Genomic DNA, 16,324 nt, shown 5'->3' with positions numbered 1-16,324 from the left:
GATTAGCATATCTTTACAATTAGAAGTGAGAGAACACTTGTCATCTGAGTAAGGTCAAATGGACTAAAGAGAGAGCCTTGGTAGAAATGGATATACATGATATTCCAATCAGAGTGACAAGAAGTGGTCCCACAGGCCTTCACACTTCTGATTTCTTTGGCTGTAAGTAATGCTTAAGATTGTCAGCATTGCTAAGGTAGAGGTTCTGAACTAGAACAATAGACGAACATCTTGTCTCTGATTTGTAGATATTTGTTATGGCTGGTTCTTTTTATCTGCAAAGGCTTTCTGTCTCTTCTCCATTTTCGTGTTTGTGTGAATACACTAGGAAGAAAGGATGGACTCTGCTCTGAATTTGTATTAAACATTGTTTTACACCCCCTTCTTTGAAAAATCTGAACATCAAAATCTTCTTCATATGTTCCAGTTCTTTTTCTGCTGATAATCTTTTTAGATTAGCTGGACTGCTGCTTTTTCACAGATCCAGGGATATTTCTCATAACAATTCTCACTGTAAACTCTTGACTTACGATAAAACAGGTACGCACAGTTTTGCTTAGAGGACAAATCAATCCTAGAAAAAAAAAACACACCATCTTGTTAAAAACTCTCACTTACAAATTTTAAAAAAAAACAACCATAAAGCTCCTTTGGACAAGCATACATTATTGCAAAAGTTGCTTAGTAATTTTAAGGTTTATGAAAGTTTATACAAAATACTGAAGAACATAACAGCTCACATAATTCAAGTGTGAAGGATCATTCTCCCGCCTGCCTTCAGCTCAAAGATGTAAAAAAGAAAGCCTACATATGGAGCACCATAAAAACAGAAAATAGCACTAGTTCCTCACCAGTGGTTATGTTGGTCCAAGCATTGCTTTATGTAGTGGTAATTTGGGTCTGGAAACCGAAAGGCAGTGGTCTGCCTGAACAGACGCCAGATCATTCTACCCAGTGTCTACTAGCTGCGGGAAATGTGTTTGCAAGACAAAATAAGCATGTGTTTCCAAGGAGGCACTGGAGAATCTTCACTCGAAGAAGGTTCTCCAGACCCTGAAGAGGACTCTCATATTACTGCGTACAGTGATCACTTCACACAGAACAGAATGGGAATTCAAATTTTTTTTCCCCACGGTTAGTAAAGGAGAAACACCGAGTAAGCTGATGAGAGTTTACAGAAAAACTAAACAGGTTCTTTCCACCGAATGTTGACTATTTTTGTGTAATAAAGGTTTCAGAGTGAATTAGGGATAACTGCGGCTGAGTAGAAGAGGCAGGTGCAGGCAGGCTTTGCAGGAGGTACCCTGTCTTGAAGAAAGTGTGGGTTGTTTCTTATAGAGTCATGGGATGTTTCATAAAGTGAATGGGTTTAAATAGTGAGAGCAGTAACTGGTTGCACAGGTTTGTTGACTCCTTCTTCTGCTCACACTTCCAGTTTTCTGATACTCTTTCTCTGTTTCAGGGACTCCACATCTGAAAGAGTATTTTAACTCCAAATACATCTGCGGCTGTATTCTGCCTTGAAGCTTTGTCATTAATGGGGTTTTGGTTTCCTCCTCCTTCAGTGCACAGGGATGATATTGTGCAAGAAGAGATTAAAAAACACCAACTGTTTAAGTTCAGAAAACTTACCAGTCCATTCTCTTTGTAGAAAGTTTCGTATCATCTATCCAAGACCAGCCATCAACTCCGTATGATAATCCAATCCAATAAGATTGTTTTTGTGATATTTGAGATATGCTAATCTATAAAAAAATGCAAAACCTTTATCACCAAGGAGCTTGTGGGTATTTTTTTTGCTGTACTTAAACAAGTACTGTTGAGAGAGGAGTTGATCAAGAAAGAACCAAAGGAGGTAATTTGGCAACGACTTTCTGAACTCCTCAGCAAGCCCTCATAACAGTTTCCAAGAGATGACATCTCTGTTTGGCATGCAGACAGGAATATTTTGTGTCTGGCATCTCTACTAAATGTAAGACCGGGGCAACAATTCTTCTTAGAACCCTATCTCTCAGAGTGTTCAAAGAAATTTCCTGAATGAAAGAGTCATTGCTTATAACTTTCACAGCATCCTTGACACTCATGTCCACTGTTTGGCTGAATAATATCCTGTGTTGCTAGCTACCTCATCATTACACATTTGTGGTTAGATGTTCTGCAGTCTGCATTGCATCTGACCTTGGGGACACTACTTCTATTACTACGTAACATCAAGAGGTACTTGCTGGCTGGTGAGGAGTTTTGAATAGTTGATACCACTGCAAAGAAATACCAGTATGATTGGAACCATACCAACTTGCTTTTTCTTTTCAGTGTAAGAAGGGTGGCATTCTGGGAGAAGCAAAAGTCTTCACTTTCCTGCCATGTGGCCTCCTTTTCTGAAAAGTAGAAACAGGTGTCACCTCCAACCCATTTCCAGTTTACAGGGCAGAGTGAACATGCAGGTCCTAGAACAGAAGGAAACCATCAGTCCCTTATAAGTAGCCAAAGGAAGAGTAGAGGAGTCTACACCCATAGGTGTGGAAAGTGAAAGTTATGCAGAACTGAAATGTATATAGCACATTATGGGTCACATCTACACCCATTCTTTTTTTTTTTAAATTCATTATTTAATCTGATATAGCACATAACACCGTTGTTTAATCAGATATAAGGCCTAACACATAGATTTCAGGCTGTGTGAGCGGTAGTTCTACTTACTATTGTTCTTACTGTTTGCATCACCCATCAAGCACAATCTCTCCTTTAGTTCTTGCAGGTTTTCATTATGTCCCGCAGGTGCCTTAGAACCTCTGAGACCTGGAGTTTATAAAGATATTCTTCATGAGACAAAAAAGCTGTGACGATGCTACTGCATGATACATGCTTCATGATACATTGCAAACTCACTTTTTGCAACAGTGTGCTCACATGCAACTCTGACGCTACAGTGTCACATATTGTGAGGAGATTAGCAGATGAGAAAATGATGGATAAAGAGATTTCCAAATTTTAAATGCAGTTTAATCACAGTGCCATTGCAGGCCTCTTGGTAACCTAATAAAAGACTAAAATAATGCAAAAAAATATGCTTAGAAGGACTATCTTGAACTAATCAGGTTGATCTTAAAGGAAGTTCTATAAGGCTTTGAAAAAACCTAAAATACTAAACATACTTCAGGTTGAAAAAACCTTTTATCTTAAAGGCTGGTAAAACTTCTCTGAAGAAAGTGGGGAGCGTTTTTTAATATATCTTCCTCAACAGTATTTAGATACTGGCTTTTGGTAGCAACGGCTCAGAATGACTATGTTCAGGCTCTGTGGTAGAAAGTATTGGTACAGTCATGTCACACATGATAAGAGCTAATATAAATATGAGAGTCTTCACTCCTCTTGCACATCTCAGGTAAACTGGGATGACTGAGTGAAACAGACACAAAAAGTGAGATTTCCTCATTAATCTGAGTGCTAGAAGTATGTCCATTTTAAAAATACTAGTATGAACTAATTTAAGACAGTAGTCTACAAACATGAAAGCTTAATCTACAAACATGAAAGGTTTATCAAAGGAATGAGGCAAGAACTGCTATTCCAGTACTGTAGAGAGACTTGAACAAGAGGAAAAGAGGATAAGGGAAGCAACAGACTGATTTATGAAAGTCAACATTAGAATTTTATAATTGAATTCAAATTAGCAAATAAATGAGTAATAGATGGATGAGGACAGAATCCATTCCTTCCACTCTTTCCAAAATAAATCATCTTGACTTCTATATTCTTGCTCTGGGCACAGGTCCAGACTTAAAAAAATTGCTTCCCTCAAAGCCTTATGTGCACCAAGCTGCAGAGTGTTCAGTGCAGGCAATTAGGAGGAGAGGAAAGGACAGTGTATGTGGGGAGGATGGACTATGACTGTCCTTCTTGCAGTCAGTCTGCCACCTTTCTGCAATGCAGTTATTCCCAAGGTGTTCATATGAATAAAGGAACACAGTATATTTCAGCACTTACCTAGGACTATCATTCCTACGGTGAGGGCCAGGCACAGTGCAAACAAAGCGAAGATAGCTGGCCACCATACAGCAAAGGGAAGAGAGTGTCCTGGGAGAAACCAACAATTTATCTGAGGGCAGGCACCCTGTTCAGGAGCACTCCCAACCCTCCACCCCTCCATGAAGAGCCATCTGGTGACTTTTGAAAGAGTTTGTCTGCCAGGCTGTATTATATTTTAAGGATCAACTCAAATGCAAGTTGAGAAGATGTGGTGCCTCTGTTAAAGAGGCGGGGGATTCCTTGCCTTTGACAAATGATAAAACTATGGAACATTGTAGTGATCCTATGAGTTAGCAGTAGGTGATGCTCCTGTTCTCCTTTGCCAGTACTGCATTACTCTGCTCTCTCAGAACAGAATAAGGAAGTGTTTGCCTACCATCTCACACTTTGCATAAATCCTTCCAGCTCTCAGGGCACGCAGTGCTCAGGCTGTGTGCCAGCTCCAGGCTGAAGCCCAGCTCAGGAAATTCTGGAGTCCAAAATAACCACTGAGGTTTCCCTGGATTTAAAAGCTCCTGAGAGTTACCGTCACCAGTCACGGCAATGCAGTATGATGGACCTTTCAGATGAAGAAATATTTAACTCAAGGCTGGATGCCCTCTTGAAGTACATGGCTTAGCTCAACCGGAGCTGTGGGACTTGCAGAAGGGAAATGACATGACCTATTCATTCAGGCCCGGTGCTGCCTTATCCCTTCTGGCCTTAAAGGCTATGAATCTTAAGCATTTTCTGAAAAATTGAGGTCCAGAGGGCAAAACGTGAAAGTTTTTTTCCTATTAGAGACAGATTGTCCTGTCCCTATAGCCATTTCCTGTAATAATAAATAAACAATAAATAAAACTAACCACATTAAAGCTGATTCCTACATTCCAGCGTTTAATCCTGAAGCCACCTGTCTTTTCCTACAGAAATTTAGGGCAAGTAATGGGAGTAGTTCCACTCTATGCATTTTCACATTCATGCATGCTGAGTTTTGTCAGATAAAACAATATAAATAGTGTATTAAACCTAGAGCATTAAACCTATAAGTACTTATTTTTCTTATTTACTGAGCTGGATGAGAGAGACTGTTCCTATTGTCTTTGTCTACCATAGCACAGAAAGTTCAAAGAGCAAGTGTCAGTCGTACCTTGGTTGATGTTCAGGGACATGTAGTGTCTGGCTGGATGCTGTGGCAGGTGATTTAAGTTAGAGTACCCATCCTCTTCCTCTGTATTCCTATGCATTACCTGAGAACTCATTTGTGGTTCAGTAACGATCCTCTTAAAAGACAGACTGAATGATTTGCGAGGGAGAAGCAAAAAAAAGCAGAAAGGGGCAGGGGATAGATGAATGAGTCACACTTCAAATGCCCTAAGGCAAGATATTTGTATTCAAGTGTTATGTGTGACTCCTCCTTTTCCTCCCTCAGGGGAAGAACTCTTCGCTTCCCACCCATCACATCTCAGCTCTAGGTCTGAGACACATACGGATGACATGAGTCCCAGTAAATGTATGGCCTGGTAGTTCTGCTCTTTTCCACTTAACCTTCCCATGACTTTAATCTCCTTTGAACTTTCCACATTTTAAAACAGCACAAACACCTTTGATTCATCTCAGAAGCAGACTAACTTCAGCTCTGTGCCTTTTTCGTTATTCAGTGTCAAGGGTTAAAAACCTAGGTATCCGTATTCAATTGAGAGAAAAGTTCGCAGCTGCAAATGGCTGCTGAAGCTATTTAGTCACCAGAGGAGGCAGAAGTGCTGTGCAGAGTGTAATGTCACTTTCTTGGAGGGAGAAGTGGGAAATCAGTGTGGGAAAAAAGACACAGACAGGATTTAACAAATAAAGAGAAGTGAGCCCTTGTGGCAAAGGCTAACCACATACTGGACTGACCTAGCAAGAGTGTAGCTAACAGGGTGAAGGAGGTGATGATTTTCTTCTCTCCATCACTTCTGAGTATGCAGCTGGAGTACTATGTCCAGCTTTGGCCTCCCCAGTAAAAAAAAAAAAAAAAAAAAAAAATCCCATAAAACACAGAAATACTAAAACTGGTCAAGGGGAAAGCCACAAAGACGCTTAGGAGCTGGAGCACTTGATTTGCAGGGACAAACTGTCAACTGGATTTGTTCAGCCTGGAGAAGAGAAAGCTAAGGAGAATCCAGTTGCAGTCTCTTAGTGCATAGAGGGGCTATGGAGAAGACGGAGCCAGTCTCTCAGAGGTAGGCAGTGAAAGGACAAGAAGCAATGATCATAAGTTATGGGTAGGGTGGTCAAATATTGGAAGAGGTGCCCAGAGAAGGTGTGTCATCTCCATCCTTGGAGATTTTCTGAACTTGACTGGACTGATCTGATCTAGCTTTGAAATTAGACCTGCTGAGCAGGAGTTTGGACCAGATGGACTTCAGAGGTCCCTTCCAAATCAAATCTTTCCATGACTCTGTGATCTATGAGTATGAAGGGAAGACTCACTATGATTTTTAGGGGAGAATGCCCAAGAGGACAATAGTAGATCACCTGAAATAACATCATCTGTTCCCCTTTCTTGTAACTTGGGGAGAAAAATTTAGAAAGTGAGAAACAGACTGAATACTAAAATAAAGAGTTAGCTTATGGGAAGAAAAAGGGCTAAAATGTGGCAGCTTAAATGTCTGCTGTGAATTATTTTTTTCAAGTTGAATGGGTTGAAGCAGATGAAACATTGTACCTTACTTGCACTGTACCTTGCACTTCCTACTGCAGTAGTAAGGATTTCTAGGTAGTTTAACTGGCACTTGTGCCCATAAATTAGGACTTGGCTCTACTGAGTATAGTGAATTTATTCAGTTCACAAACATCTTTCAGCACATTAGGAAAAGGGGTTCATTTTTTTTACCAAGGAACTGCTTCGGTCTTTGAGAATATTTTCCAAGGAAGTATTGAATATTAAAGACATATTATTATTATTATTTCATTTATTTTGAGGAAAGTCTCCAAATACTGAGGCATATACACATAGATACAAGATATATATACAAGCAATATATGCATACATAACACAAAACTGATGCTGACATACAAAACTTCAAAGAACTCATGCAATGAAACTCCACCCAGAAAAGCGGCAGCATCATTTTCTTTCAAGAAGTATGACAAGTGCTTTAATAACACATGGTGCATAGTGTGTACCTTGGGCTCCAGAGATCCCAAACAGTGTAGATATAATACAAGAGCTCAGGTAAGGTTTGTGGCAATAGATTGTGCATCAGTTTGAGTACTGATTGTGTGTAGCTCTGAATGGAGCACGTAATTATTATCCTCCCTGCTATTTGTATAGCAATTAATGTTTTGGTAACACTGAAGTTATTCAGGTAATGTTTTAATCCAACCATGACATTTGACTCTAGTTTTCATAAAGATTGCTTCCAGGGATTCCCTGTAGTCTTCTAAAAAATGTCCTTTTGTTTCGAGAAATATTAATCCATATGTGAAAAGAATTTTACGGATTAATAGAGCCTTGTGTTCTTTCTGTATCCCTATAGCTCAAACAGAGGAACAGCAGGAAGAACAGATTTAGGAAAGGCGGCATGCCCAGGCAAACTGGTCTAGAAGAGGATTATGGGTGGATGATAGTTAGTGTGTACAGTAACTCAGTGAGTAAAATCATCAAGGATGTAGTTGGACTGGTTTATGACTGGCAGGTGTTAGTGTAAAATGCTGACTAAAGCTCAAGAAGTAGATCTGCGAGAATGTGTGGTTCTCAACCTAGAGAGTCACGCAAGAATCATTGCTTGACTGTAGCTAATAAGTTGCTTCCTAGGCCTGTTTTTAGCTTTGTAGGTTTTTTCTTCTCTCTCATTTGTGAGCCTGGGAGGGAAAATGCAGGCAAAGAAGAATATTTAGTCTCTAATGACCTGTCCATTTGAATCACCATTCTGAGAAAACTGCATGATAAACAAACAAAAATAAAAATATACTTTAAACTCCCAGTTCCCAAAGTTGGTATCTCACAGTGGCAGATTCCACGTCCTTTCTTGCAATGCTTCTTCAGGTAAAATGAATAGCCAGTTTCTCACAGATCCAGAATTGCTTTGTTGAACAGGAGTTGCTGGCATAAATAATCCGTCCATATAAGGAGGCACAGAAGATGTTATCATATAACATTACCCTAGGAAATTAAAAGATACGGCTTAATGATGTCCCAGTGACATCGTGTGATCTATATTTGGACCATATGTAATCATACTTATTTGCCACTGGCATGCAGAGTTATTTTCCCCTTGGAGCTAATTTATTTGTGCTAGGTCCTTTTGATTCTGGTGCATTTGATCGAGCTGTACTTTGCCACCCATTGTTCCTTATACAGGACACAAATTCAGAGCTCCATAGAAGATTCTGTGATCTCCATGCTCCTTTGTCATTGCACATATGACAAACATGGGAAAGTAAGGGAAGCACAAGTTTCATATAATTTACTGGGGCCCATCAGATACAACCACACTGGTCCTATGTTATGAAGGCTTACCAGTTTGTCACTTGTTTGGAAAAAGTTGTTCCATCCTCCCAGTACCAGTCACCCTTTTCAGATACGTATGATAATCCAACCCAGTAAAACTGTGAATCCTGTGGCAGAGAAACCTGTAGGTGTGGGAAAATCATCACAACAGTATTTCAAAAATCAGATTCACGTTCCTGTATCTTCCAGCTGTGAAGGCTCTGTAACCAAAAGAGACAGCTCTTGCTCAATAGGAGAGTACCATGTCCAAGCTTTTTTTCCATGAGGCAGTGCTGACTGCTCTGATTATAGGATCATTCAAATACCATTGTTTATTGAATTGCCACAAGACAAATGTACCCTGGATCTGTAAAAACACTGCTTTTTCAAAGGTGGTGGTGCGGGAAAGCACCTTTATCCGGTCTGCATTTAGGTATTGACACTGCCTTTAGATATCTGCAGTTTATATATAGATATGGGAGCACTGTTTAAGCCCCAGTTAGAGTCAGCAGATCCAATGGAGCCTGAGAAGTAATTCATTTCACGCGGCGGGAGTGCCACCGAATAGTGACTGTATTGGCCAGATCTCCCACTGGTTGTAAGGGAGCCGAAGGAAGCAGCGCTGAAGTTGCAGACCGCTTACGCCGCAGCTGCCTGAAGTTAGGTGATACGAATCCCAGCTTAGAGGGCAGAGCCTGTTGGCCCAGTCCAGGCCTCTAGCACCTTCTGAGATTCTCCAACCTGTCTGAGGTCTTCACATATGGGTGACAGACAAGACCCAGAGCCTATGGGAGAACCCTGCCCTCCTCAGGCACTGTTTGGAGGTCGAAGAGAATACCCCCGGGCATCTCAGATTGCCCTAGGAACCTATGCTTAGGCACCTCAATCGTTTGCTAGGTGTCTAAGTGCTACCTAAGAGGTTCCTCAGCATCTTAGCCTGTTCAGATCTTCCAGATACTTTACTGCTGCTCAGTAGCATGTTTAGAGACTCATCCAAAATTTAAATCCACAGTTGGCTTAAACTGCTCTGGCCTCAGTCTGGCTGCAGCTGCATATACCGAACATGGGAGAAAAAACAAGCATCCAGACATCTGGAATCAAGCTATCCAGGGGTTTATATAGCATACCAAAATCGTCTCTTGACTTCAGTATTGAAGGTGTGGTATTCAGGTGTCTCCCAACAGTGTGAACCATGATTCTGACCTCAGGATGCTGCTAAACTCAATAATAAACCGTTTCTCCACTTTCTATTTTGTCTCTACCCATTTGATTTTCACTTTAAAAAAGAATCCAAAAGGCCAGCCTTTATGCCTTAAAAGAGTTGAGAACCCCCATCTGAAACTAGCTTCATCTGCAAAAAGGAGAGGTTTCCAGGGAAGCTTTTTTCCTTTTAAAAGTTTTATGTAGCAAAAAGAAAATGAGAATATTTGGGCTTTGTATAAGCTTAATAGCTGTTGAAAAAGAGATTCCCAGATACATGTGTAAAAAAAGGGAAAATATGGTCTTGACAGGAAATTGCAGATTTTTCATTAGTCAGCAAAAACCCCCCAAATTAGTAAGTAAAACTTGTGGAAAGGGATAATGAAAGCATGCATTCTGTGTGCTGGGTCTCTCCTCCACGCTGATACTATGCAATTTGTTTTCTTTGTGAAAGCCTGAGTATTAGCTAATTAAGGTATTTTATACAATGGCTTACTCTATTTCTCATAACACATAATTTCACTATTTCTCACAGCACACAATTTAGAAAGTGTTGCAGGTTGTGACAATCTTGTTACTTGCAGGAAGGCTGCTTGACCCAGAGAAAATTAAATAAATGTACTGTAAACAACCAAACTATTTTCTGCCTGCAAGATCGCTGGAAGTTAAAAAATGTGACATAAAGAAATGCATGAGGTTAAGACTGTACCATCTTTGCTTTGTCTTTTAGCACAAGAAGAGTGGAGTTTCTTGAGGAACAGAACTCCTGGCTTTGCTTCCATGTTTTCTTCTGCTTTGAAATGTAGAAGCAGTTGTCAGCTCCACTGTTTTGCCAGCTTGCTGGACAGAGAGCGCATTTTGTTTCTAGAAATCAGAGAGAGTGTTATGCAGACCTGCGAGGAACACAGGGGCTTTAGCTACTGGCTTGACTGAGAACAGATGAAGGGGAGCCATGCGTCAGCTGAGCTGACAAGTTGTTCTGCGTGTTAGTGCACACAAATGCACATCTCAAATACTACCACAGTTAGAAACTAAGAGATCCTGCGTTTTTCCCTGCGATTTTATAGTCTCTCAGTCAATGTGCTCTGAAAAGGGGGTGATTTGTGTTTATTGACATAAGAACCACATTTACCATTCTTCTCCTTCCCTTCAAAACACAATGCTTCCCTCATTTCCTGCAGCTTCTTTCCTTCCTCAGGATCCTTGGAAACCTGAAAAACTGAAGGGCATGAAAGTGCTTTTCAAAGACTGTTTTCAAAAATTTGTAGTTTTAATTGTAGCTTTAAGCTGTAGTTTTCGACAGTCTTTTATTTTTTGTCTACTTCATTTGTATGTGACCATTGTGTGTACATCATCTGCATTTTCTTTGCCTGGAGGGTTGTGCAGCGCCTGAAAATGTCACCTGGGAAGCTGGGGGCATCTCCACCCTTAAAGATTTTCAAAAGTCATCTGGACAAAGCTACAGTTGAGTTTATCTGGGACTGGTGACAGTCCAGCTTTGAATGGTGGGGAGGAAAGGGTGGGTGTCAGACTAGAAACCTGAAGAATTGCCTCTGAGCTAACATTTCTGTGATGCCACGGACCACCCTGAGTGTTCGTCCTGGGTACTTGCAACTGCTCCCCTCCTGCCAAAAAGAAGCTGGGGTCTCTCCGTCCCTGCTTCCAAATGTAATGTGGCATCACCTTTTGTTGTTAATGCAAATGTTTCAATGGAAGAAATCTGCTGTAATCGTTGGGCAAAAGTACCGGTCGCAATGCTTTGATGCCAGGATTCCCCTCCCTGCAAAAAGTTTACAAGCCAAGAGAAAGAGGGAACTGTGAAATATTCCGGTAACAGTCACAGGGGGGCACCATTATCCACATAGTGTGGCTAAAGAGATGGGCTTCTAGCTGTGAAAACGAAGCGTTTCAGAAATGGGTTAAGGTTGGAGGTTGGAGTTAGGTTTAGGGTGAAGGTTAGTCAGCGGTAAGGGTTAGGGTTAGGGTTGTCCTGGTTTCGGCTGGGATAGAGTTAATTTTCTTTCTGGTAGCTGCTCCAGTGTCATGTTTTAGATTTAGTATGAGAAGAATGCTGATAACACACTGATGTTTTCAGTTGTTGCTAAGTTGTATTTAGACTAAGCCAAGGATTTTTCAGCTTCTCACGCCCAGCCAGCAAGAAGGCTGGAGGGGCACAAGAAGTTGGGAGGGGACACAGCCAGGGCACCTGACCCCAACTGGCCAAAGGGGTATTCCATACCATGTGACATGATGCCCAGTATATAAACTGGGGGGAGTTGGCTGGGGGGGATTGCTGCTCAGGAACTAACTGGGCGTCGGTCAGCGGGTGGTGAGCAATTGCATTGTGCATCACTTGTTTTGGGTATTCCAATTCTTTTATTATTATTATTGTAATTTTATTATTGTTATTATTATTATTATTATTTTCTTCCTTTCTGTCATATGAAACTGTTCTTATGTCAACCCATGAGTTTTACTTTTTTCCCCAATTCTCTCCCCCATCCCACTGGGTGGGGGGGGGTAGTGAGTGAGTGGCTGTGTGGTGCTTAGTTTCTGGCGGGGTTAAACCATGACAGGGTTAGTGTTAAGCTTGGGATTAGGGTTAAGGTCATTATGATTAGGGTTAGGGTTAGGCATTAGGCGTTAGAGTTATGGTTTAAGATTAGGGTTGGGGTTAGGTTTATGCTTAGGGATAGGGATAGGGTTAGGGATTATATCTTTAGGGTTAGGGTCATTAAGGTTAGGGTTAGGGTTAAGGTTAGGGGTTAGTTTTAGTGTTAGGGTTAGTTAGGTTTAGGTCTTGCATTAGGATTAGTGTAATCCTTAGGGTTAAGGTAAGTGCAGCTATTAGTGATCCCGTGCAACATGTGTTGACACTCAGACCCTTCTGTGGGAGAGCTGTACTGTTGCCCTTCTTGCCAGATTACTTCCACTGGGGGAACAGGGACACCAGGGACAGTCTGCAGGGGGAGCAGAAGCAGCTGTACATGTGGAATTCAATCCCACAGCAGCAGTTTAGGACACCACAGTACTTACACAGGGCCAGCAGAGTTACCAGCCCCGTCAGCAGCACCAGGCACAAGGCGAGGAAAGCAAAGGCCACTGGCCGCCATATGGAAGTTGAGGTAGAGGCTCCTGGGACAAACAAAAAACACATTCAGCAACAAAAATAGCAGCTCTCCTCACCACGCAGTGCTATTACCTCCTCTCTGACAACACCAGTTCACTTTTTTGCCTTCTGCAGTGCCTCTTTTTTTCTTACTGCAGTTTTTGTTATCACTGTTCTGAATTTCCTGTAGTCATTTTGAGAAAGTATCTATTTATCCACTAAGAATATTTATTAACTGAGGCTCTAGTGTTTTAGAGTAAAACTCCTCATGACAAGTAAACAGATTAAATTTTGCTGTTCCCACAGTCCTGGAAATAATAAAACAATCTCTCAGGCTTCTCCACCTTGAAAAGGAAAAATTACCATCTAGTTTTGGATAATTACTTCTGAAACCTGTGTTTGGCATTTCTAAATGATTGCAATGTTTGAACATTAAACTGTGCCTCTTTCTTCAGGCTCTTTCTTTGAATTTCCATTGTGGTTCAATGTCTAATCAGGAATACAGTTCTCTGGAATTTTACAGCTATCTCCTAATTAAAATCTTTTCTTATACATATATCTATCTATCTCTATATATATATATCTATATATATATATATATGCATTTTTCCCTTTTGGGAAGCAGTGCTCTGCAATTTTCTGTAATACCCTTTCATATCTGTTCTAGATTGTTCAGGTTAATTGAAAAGTATTACACACATCAAGTATTTTACTGGAGTCCAGTGCATGGGAGCAAGCACCTCCAGGTAACTAACCTTTTGTTAGGTGAGAAGAAACAACCTCCAGAGGTGCCCAGAAGTCCAGATAGACTTGGCAACTAAAACCCACATAGCCAAAGTTAAGGGAGAGGACCCTAACCCTCACCAGTCAAGGTAATTACAAGAGACTGCAGGTGACACCGCACTGGGGTAGTGACTGATATGCCAGAGGGTAGGGCTTCCTTTTACAGGGACCGAAAAATCCTAGGAATGAGCTGTAAGTGCAACAGCTCAACAAAGGCAAATGTGAAGTCCGGCACCTGTAACAGTACAACTCCATGCACCAGTGCTGAGCTTCCCAGTTCAAGAGATTTGTCAGCTAACTGCAGAGAGTCCAGCAGAGGAATGCTGAGTTGGTCAGGAACCTATAGAGAGGCTGAAGGACCTAGGTTTGTTTAGGTGGAGAAGAGGAGGCTAAGGTAGGACCTAATTTCAGTCCTCCACTACCTAAAAGGGCTTTATCGATGGAGCCAGACTCTTCTCAGAGAGGCACGGCGAAAGGACACAGTACAACAGTCACAAGTTGCATCAGGGAAACTTCCAATTAGATGTGAGGAAAAAAATTCTTCCCCTTCAGCACTCAACAAGTGCCCAGAGAGGCTGTGAGATCTCCATCCCTGGGGACTTCCAAAACACAAGTGGACAAGGCCCTGAGCAACTTGATCAGACTTTAGAGCTAGCCCTTTTGAGCAAAAGATTGGAAAAGATGAACTACAGAGGTCCCTCCCAACCTAATTTGGTTCTAAGTCTATCTACTTTACATGTTGTCTGTGCACATCAAAAGGTCATTTTAAGAGTTTTCTGCGCTTACCAACGTGTTTGTTTTTTCTTGGAAGCTCTGCCCCTAGATCACCCTCCCTAATATTTTATCCTTGGGTTTCTGGCTGCTGCTTCTCAACAGCTTATCCTCCATCCTCCTTTTCAAGCAGTCATTCTCAATGGATAGCCCCGGGTCTTTTCCAGACAGCACCAGAATGGTGTTGATTTAGTCTTTGTCTACTCTACCCAACCTGCAAATAGCAGCAATTATATTTATTTCACACGTAAGCCACGTGGTGAATTTATGAGCAGCAGCAACAGTACTCCTGTCATCATTTTATGATCTTAGGCATTCCACGGGCACAATCCACTACCTTAGTTAACACTCAGCTTGTTTATAGAAAAACTTTGAGTCTAAAAAGATAAAAATATATACTCCTATCAGAGCTTACATTCATTATAAAGACTGATAAACACGGCACCTTCCTACTCCGTGTAGCTGAGGAAATTGCTTCCATTTCCAAGGCCTGCATTATCTGATAAAACTATAGTGCCTTCCTCTCTTATAGTGCCCTGCTGTAATAAATGAGTCCTACCAAAATGAAAAAAAATCCATAGAAAGGTGGAATTTGTCTTCTGTGTTGAAGTAAATGGAAAAAATAATTGGAGTAAAGATAGGCTTCAGAAAAAATATCAACTGTGAGCATAAACAATAGCACACAAGCCTCCCTTATGATTATTCTTTCTGCTGTTTCTATGAACATTTATCTAAGAATATATTACAAAGTTGAGAAGGTTTCTAAAGCAATCAACATGAACATGCAAATTTAAGTTATGCCCTGTTTTAAAAGCTAATTTCCATCTATACTTACTGTCTGTTGTAACACAACTGGCTGGACCCTTAAATGCAGAACATTTGTTTCTGCTCGAATATCCGGGAGTAATAACTGAAGCTGAGGGTCGTAAATTTAAAGCGGTGTAGCCTTCCTCATCCTCCATCTCCAGCTCGTCACACTGCTTTCCTGCAACAGCAGTACTTTGGGAGTAGGGGCACACTGCAGCGAGACCGGTGCTGAGGCGATGAGGATGGTTCATGTTTCAGCATTTCCAGTGAAACCACGGAGGAAGCCGGCTCTGTTCTGATTACTGTGTTATAGTAAGAGTGTAACATATTGAAAGCACATTAAGGAGTTAAAGTGGCACTGTCAAAGATGGGTCTTTTCTTCCTGAATGTGAAGATGGGGAGTCTTGGTTCCTGGCTGGAACCTAAGACTGTTTTGTTTAACTATCCACCTGATCTGACCCTGTAAATATAGCAAACATCAGGATTTTCTACCTCCTTAAAAGAAGATGCTCTAGAAATAGTTGCTATTTTGAGTTAAAGTGCGAAAGGTATCTGTTCATGTGTCAGGGCCCAAGTACAACACAACAGCTGCATGGAAAGCAATAGGCTGCATTTCCACACACTGTTATGAAATAAATGAAAAATGAAATTATTTTACAAAAATTCACTGAATTATATGCTATAATGGGAAAAGCTGAGCTGGCAGGATGGTGAGGGGGCAGGATTCACATGACCGCTCAGCCTGTGTCGGAGGAAGACCAGACTACACTGCGGACCTCTCTGCTGTTGCACTGTACGCAGAAGGCACTGTGCAGAAGGGCCTCATCCATCCTCACCCTCCATCTCTAGCTCTCTGCAGTGCCTTGCTCCAGCGCTGAGGCGTAGTTCTTAAACAGCTTCAATGACCAATTCTCCTTAACGGAGCACTTGCCCAGACATGATGAGTCACATCGTGACAGGGGCAGCCAGAAGGAAATTGCGAGAGAGGAATTTCTGTGGTCACTGTTCCGGCTCTTGTGTGTAAAGTTCAGAGTCTCCCATTTGCAAAATAGTATCAAGAGACTGGAAACACACTATAATGAGTGGGCTACCCTTCCTGCCTTGCTGTGCAGATGATAGATATTTTCAGAGCAGAAATATCTCTGGCTGCATGTGTTTCTTGCTTTATATCT

At 41.3% G+C, this 16,324-nt stretch overlaps 2 protein-coding genes across 2 annotated transcripts in view; both read right to left on the bottom strand.

Moving 5' to 3' along the window:
• Window positions 1-175: 175 nt before the first annotated feature.
• On the bottom strand, window positions 176-5,557 carry LOC115352411 (C-type lectin domain family 1 member A-like). The gene is made up of 6 exons (XM_030040550.2): window positions 5,159-5,557; window positions 3,988-4,077; window positions 2,701-2,799; window positions 2,293-2,447; window positions 1,633-1,745; window positions 176-574 (listed from the first exon to the last, which is right to left on the bottom strand). The coding sequence occupies exons 1-6, from the start codon at window positions 5,268-5,270 to the stop codon at window positions 451-453; spliced, it is 693 nt and encodes a 230-aa protein (XP_029896410.1). The 5' UTR covers window positions 5,271-5,557; the 3' UTR covers window positions 176-450.
• Window positions 5,558-6,807: 1,250 nt separating this feature from the next.
• The window catches only part of LOC115352400 (natural killer cells antigen CD94-like), a 20,601-nt gene continuing 11,084 nt past the window's right edge, over window positions 6,808-16,324 (bottom strand). The window contains exons 8-13 of the mRNA XM_041129521.1: window positions 15,181-15,454; window positions 12,719-12,817; window positions 10,815-10,901; window positions 10,392-10,546; window positions 8,513-8,625; window positions 6,808-8,155 (exon numbers count right to left, since the gene is read on the bottom strand). Coding sequence (XP_040985455.1) covers window positions 8,035-8,155; window positions 8,513-8,625; window positions 10,392-10,546; window positions 10,815-10,901; window positions 12,719-12,817; window positions 15,181-15,403 — 798 coding nt within the window. The 5' untranslated portion in view covers window positions 15,404-15,454 and the 3' untranslated portion in view covers window positions 6,808-8,034. The remainder of the gene's footprint in view (window positions 8,156-8,512; window positions 8,626-10,391; window positions 10,547-10,814; window positions 10,902-12,718; window positions 12,818-15,180; window positions 15,455-16,324) is intronic.

This window comes from Aquila chrysaetos, chromosome 17 (assembly GCF_900496995.4).
Source record: "Aquila chrysaetos chrysaetos chromosome 17, bAquChr1.4, whole genome shotgun sequence".
NCBI classification, from domain to species: domain Eukaryota; kingdom Metazoa; phylum Chordata; class Aves; order Accipitriformes; family Accipitridae; genus Aquila; species Aquila chrysaetos.
This window is presented reverse-complemented; position numbering and strand designations above follow the sequence as displayed.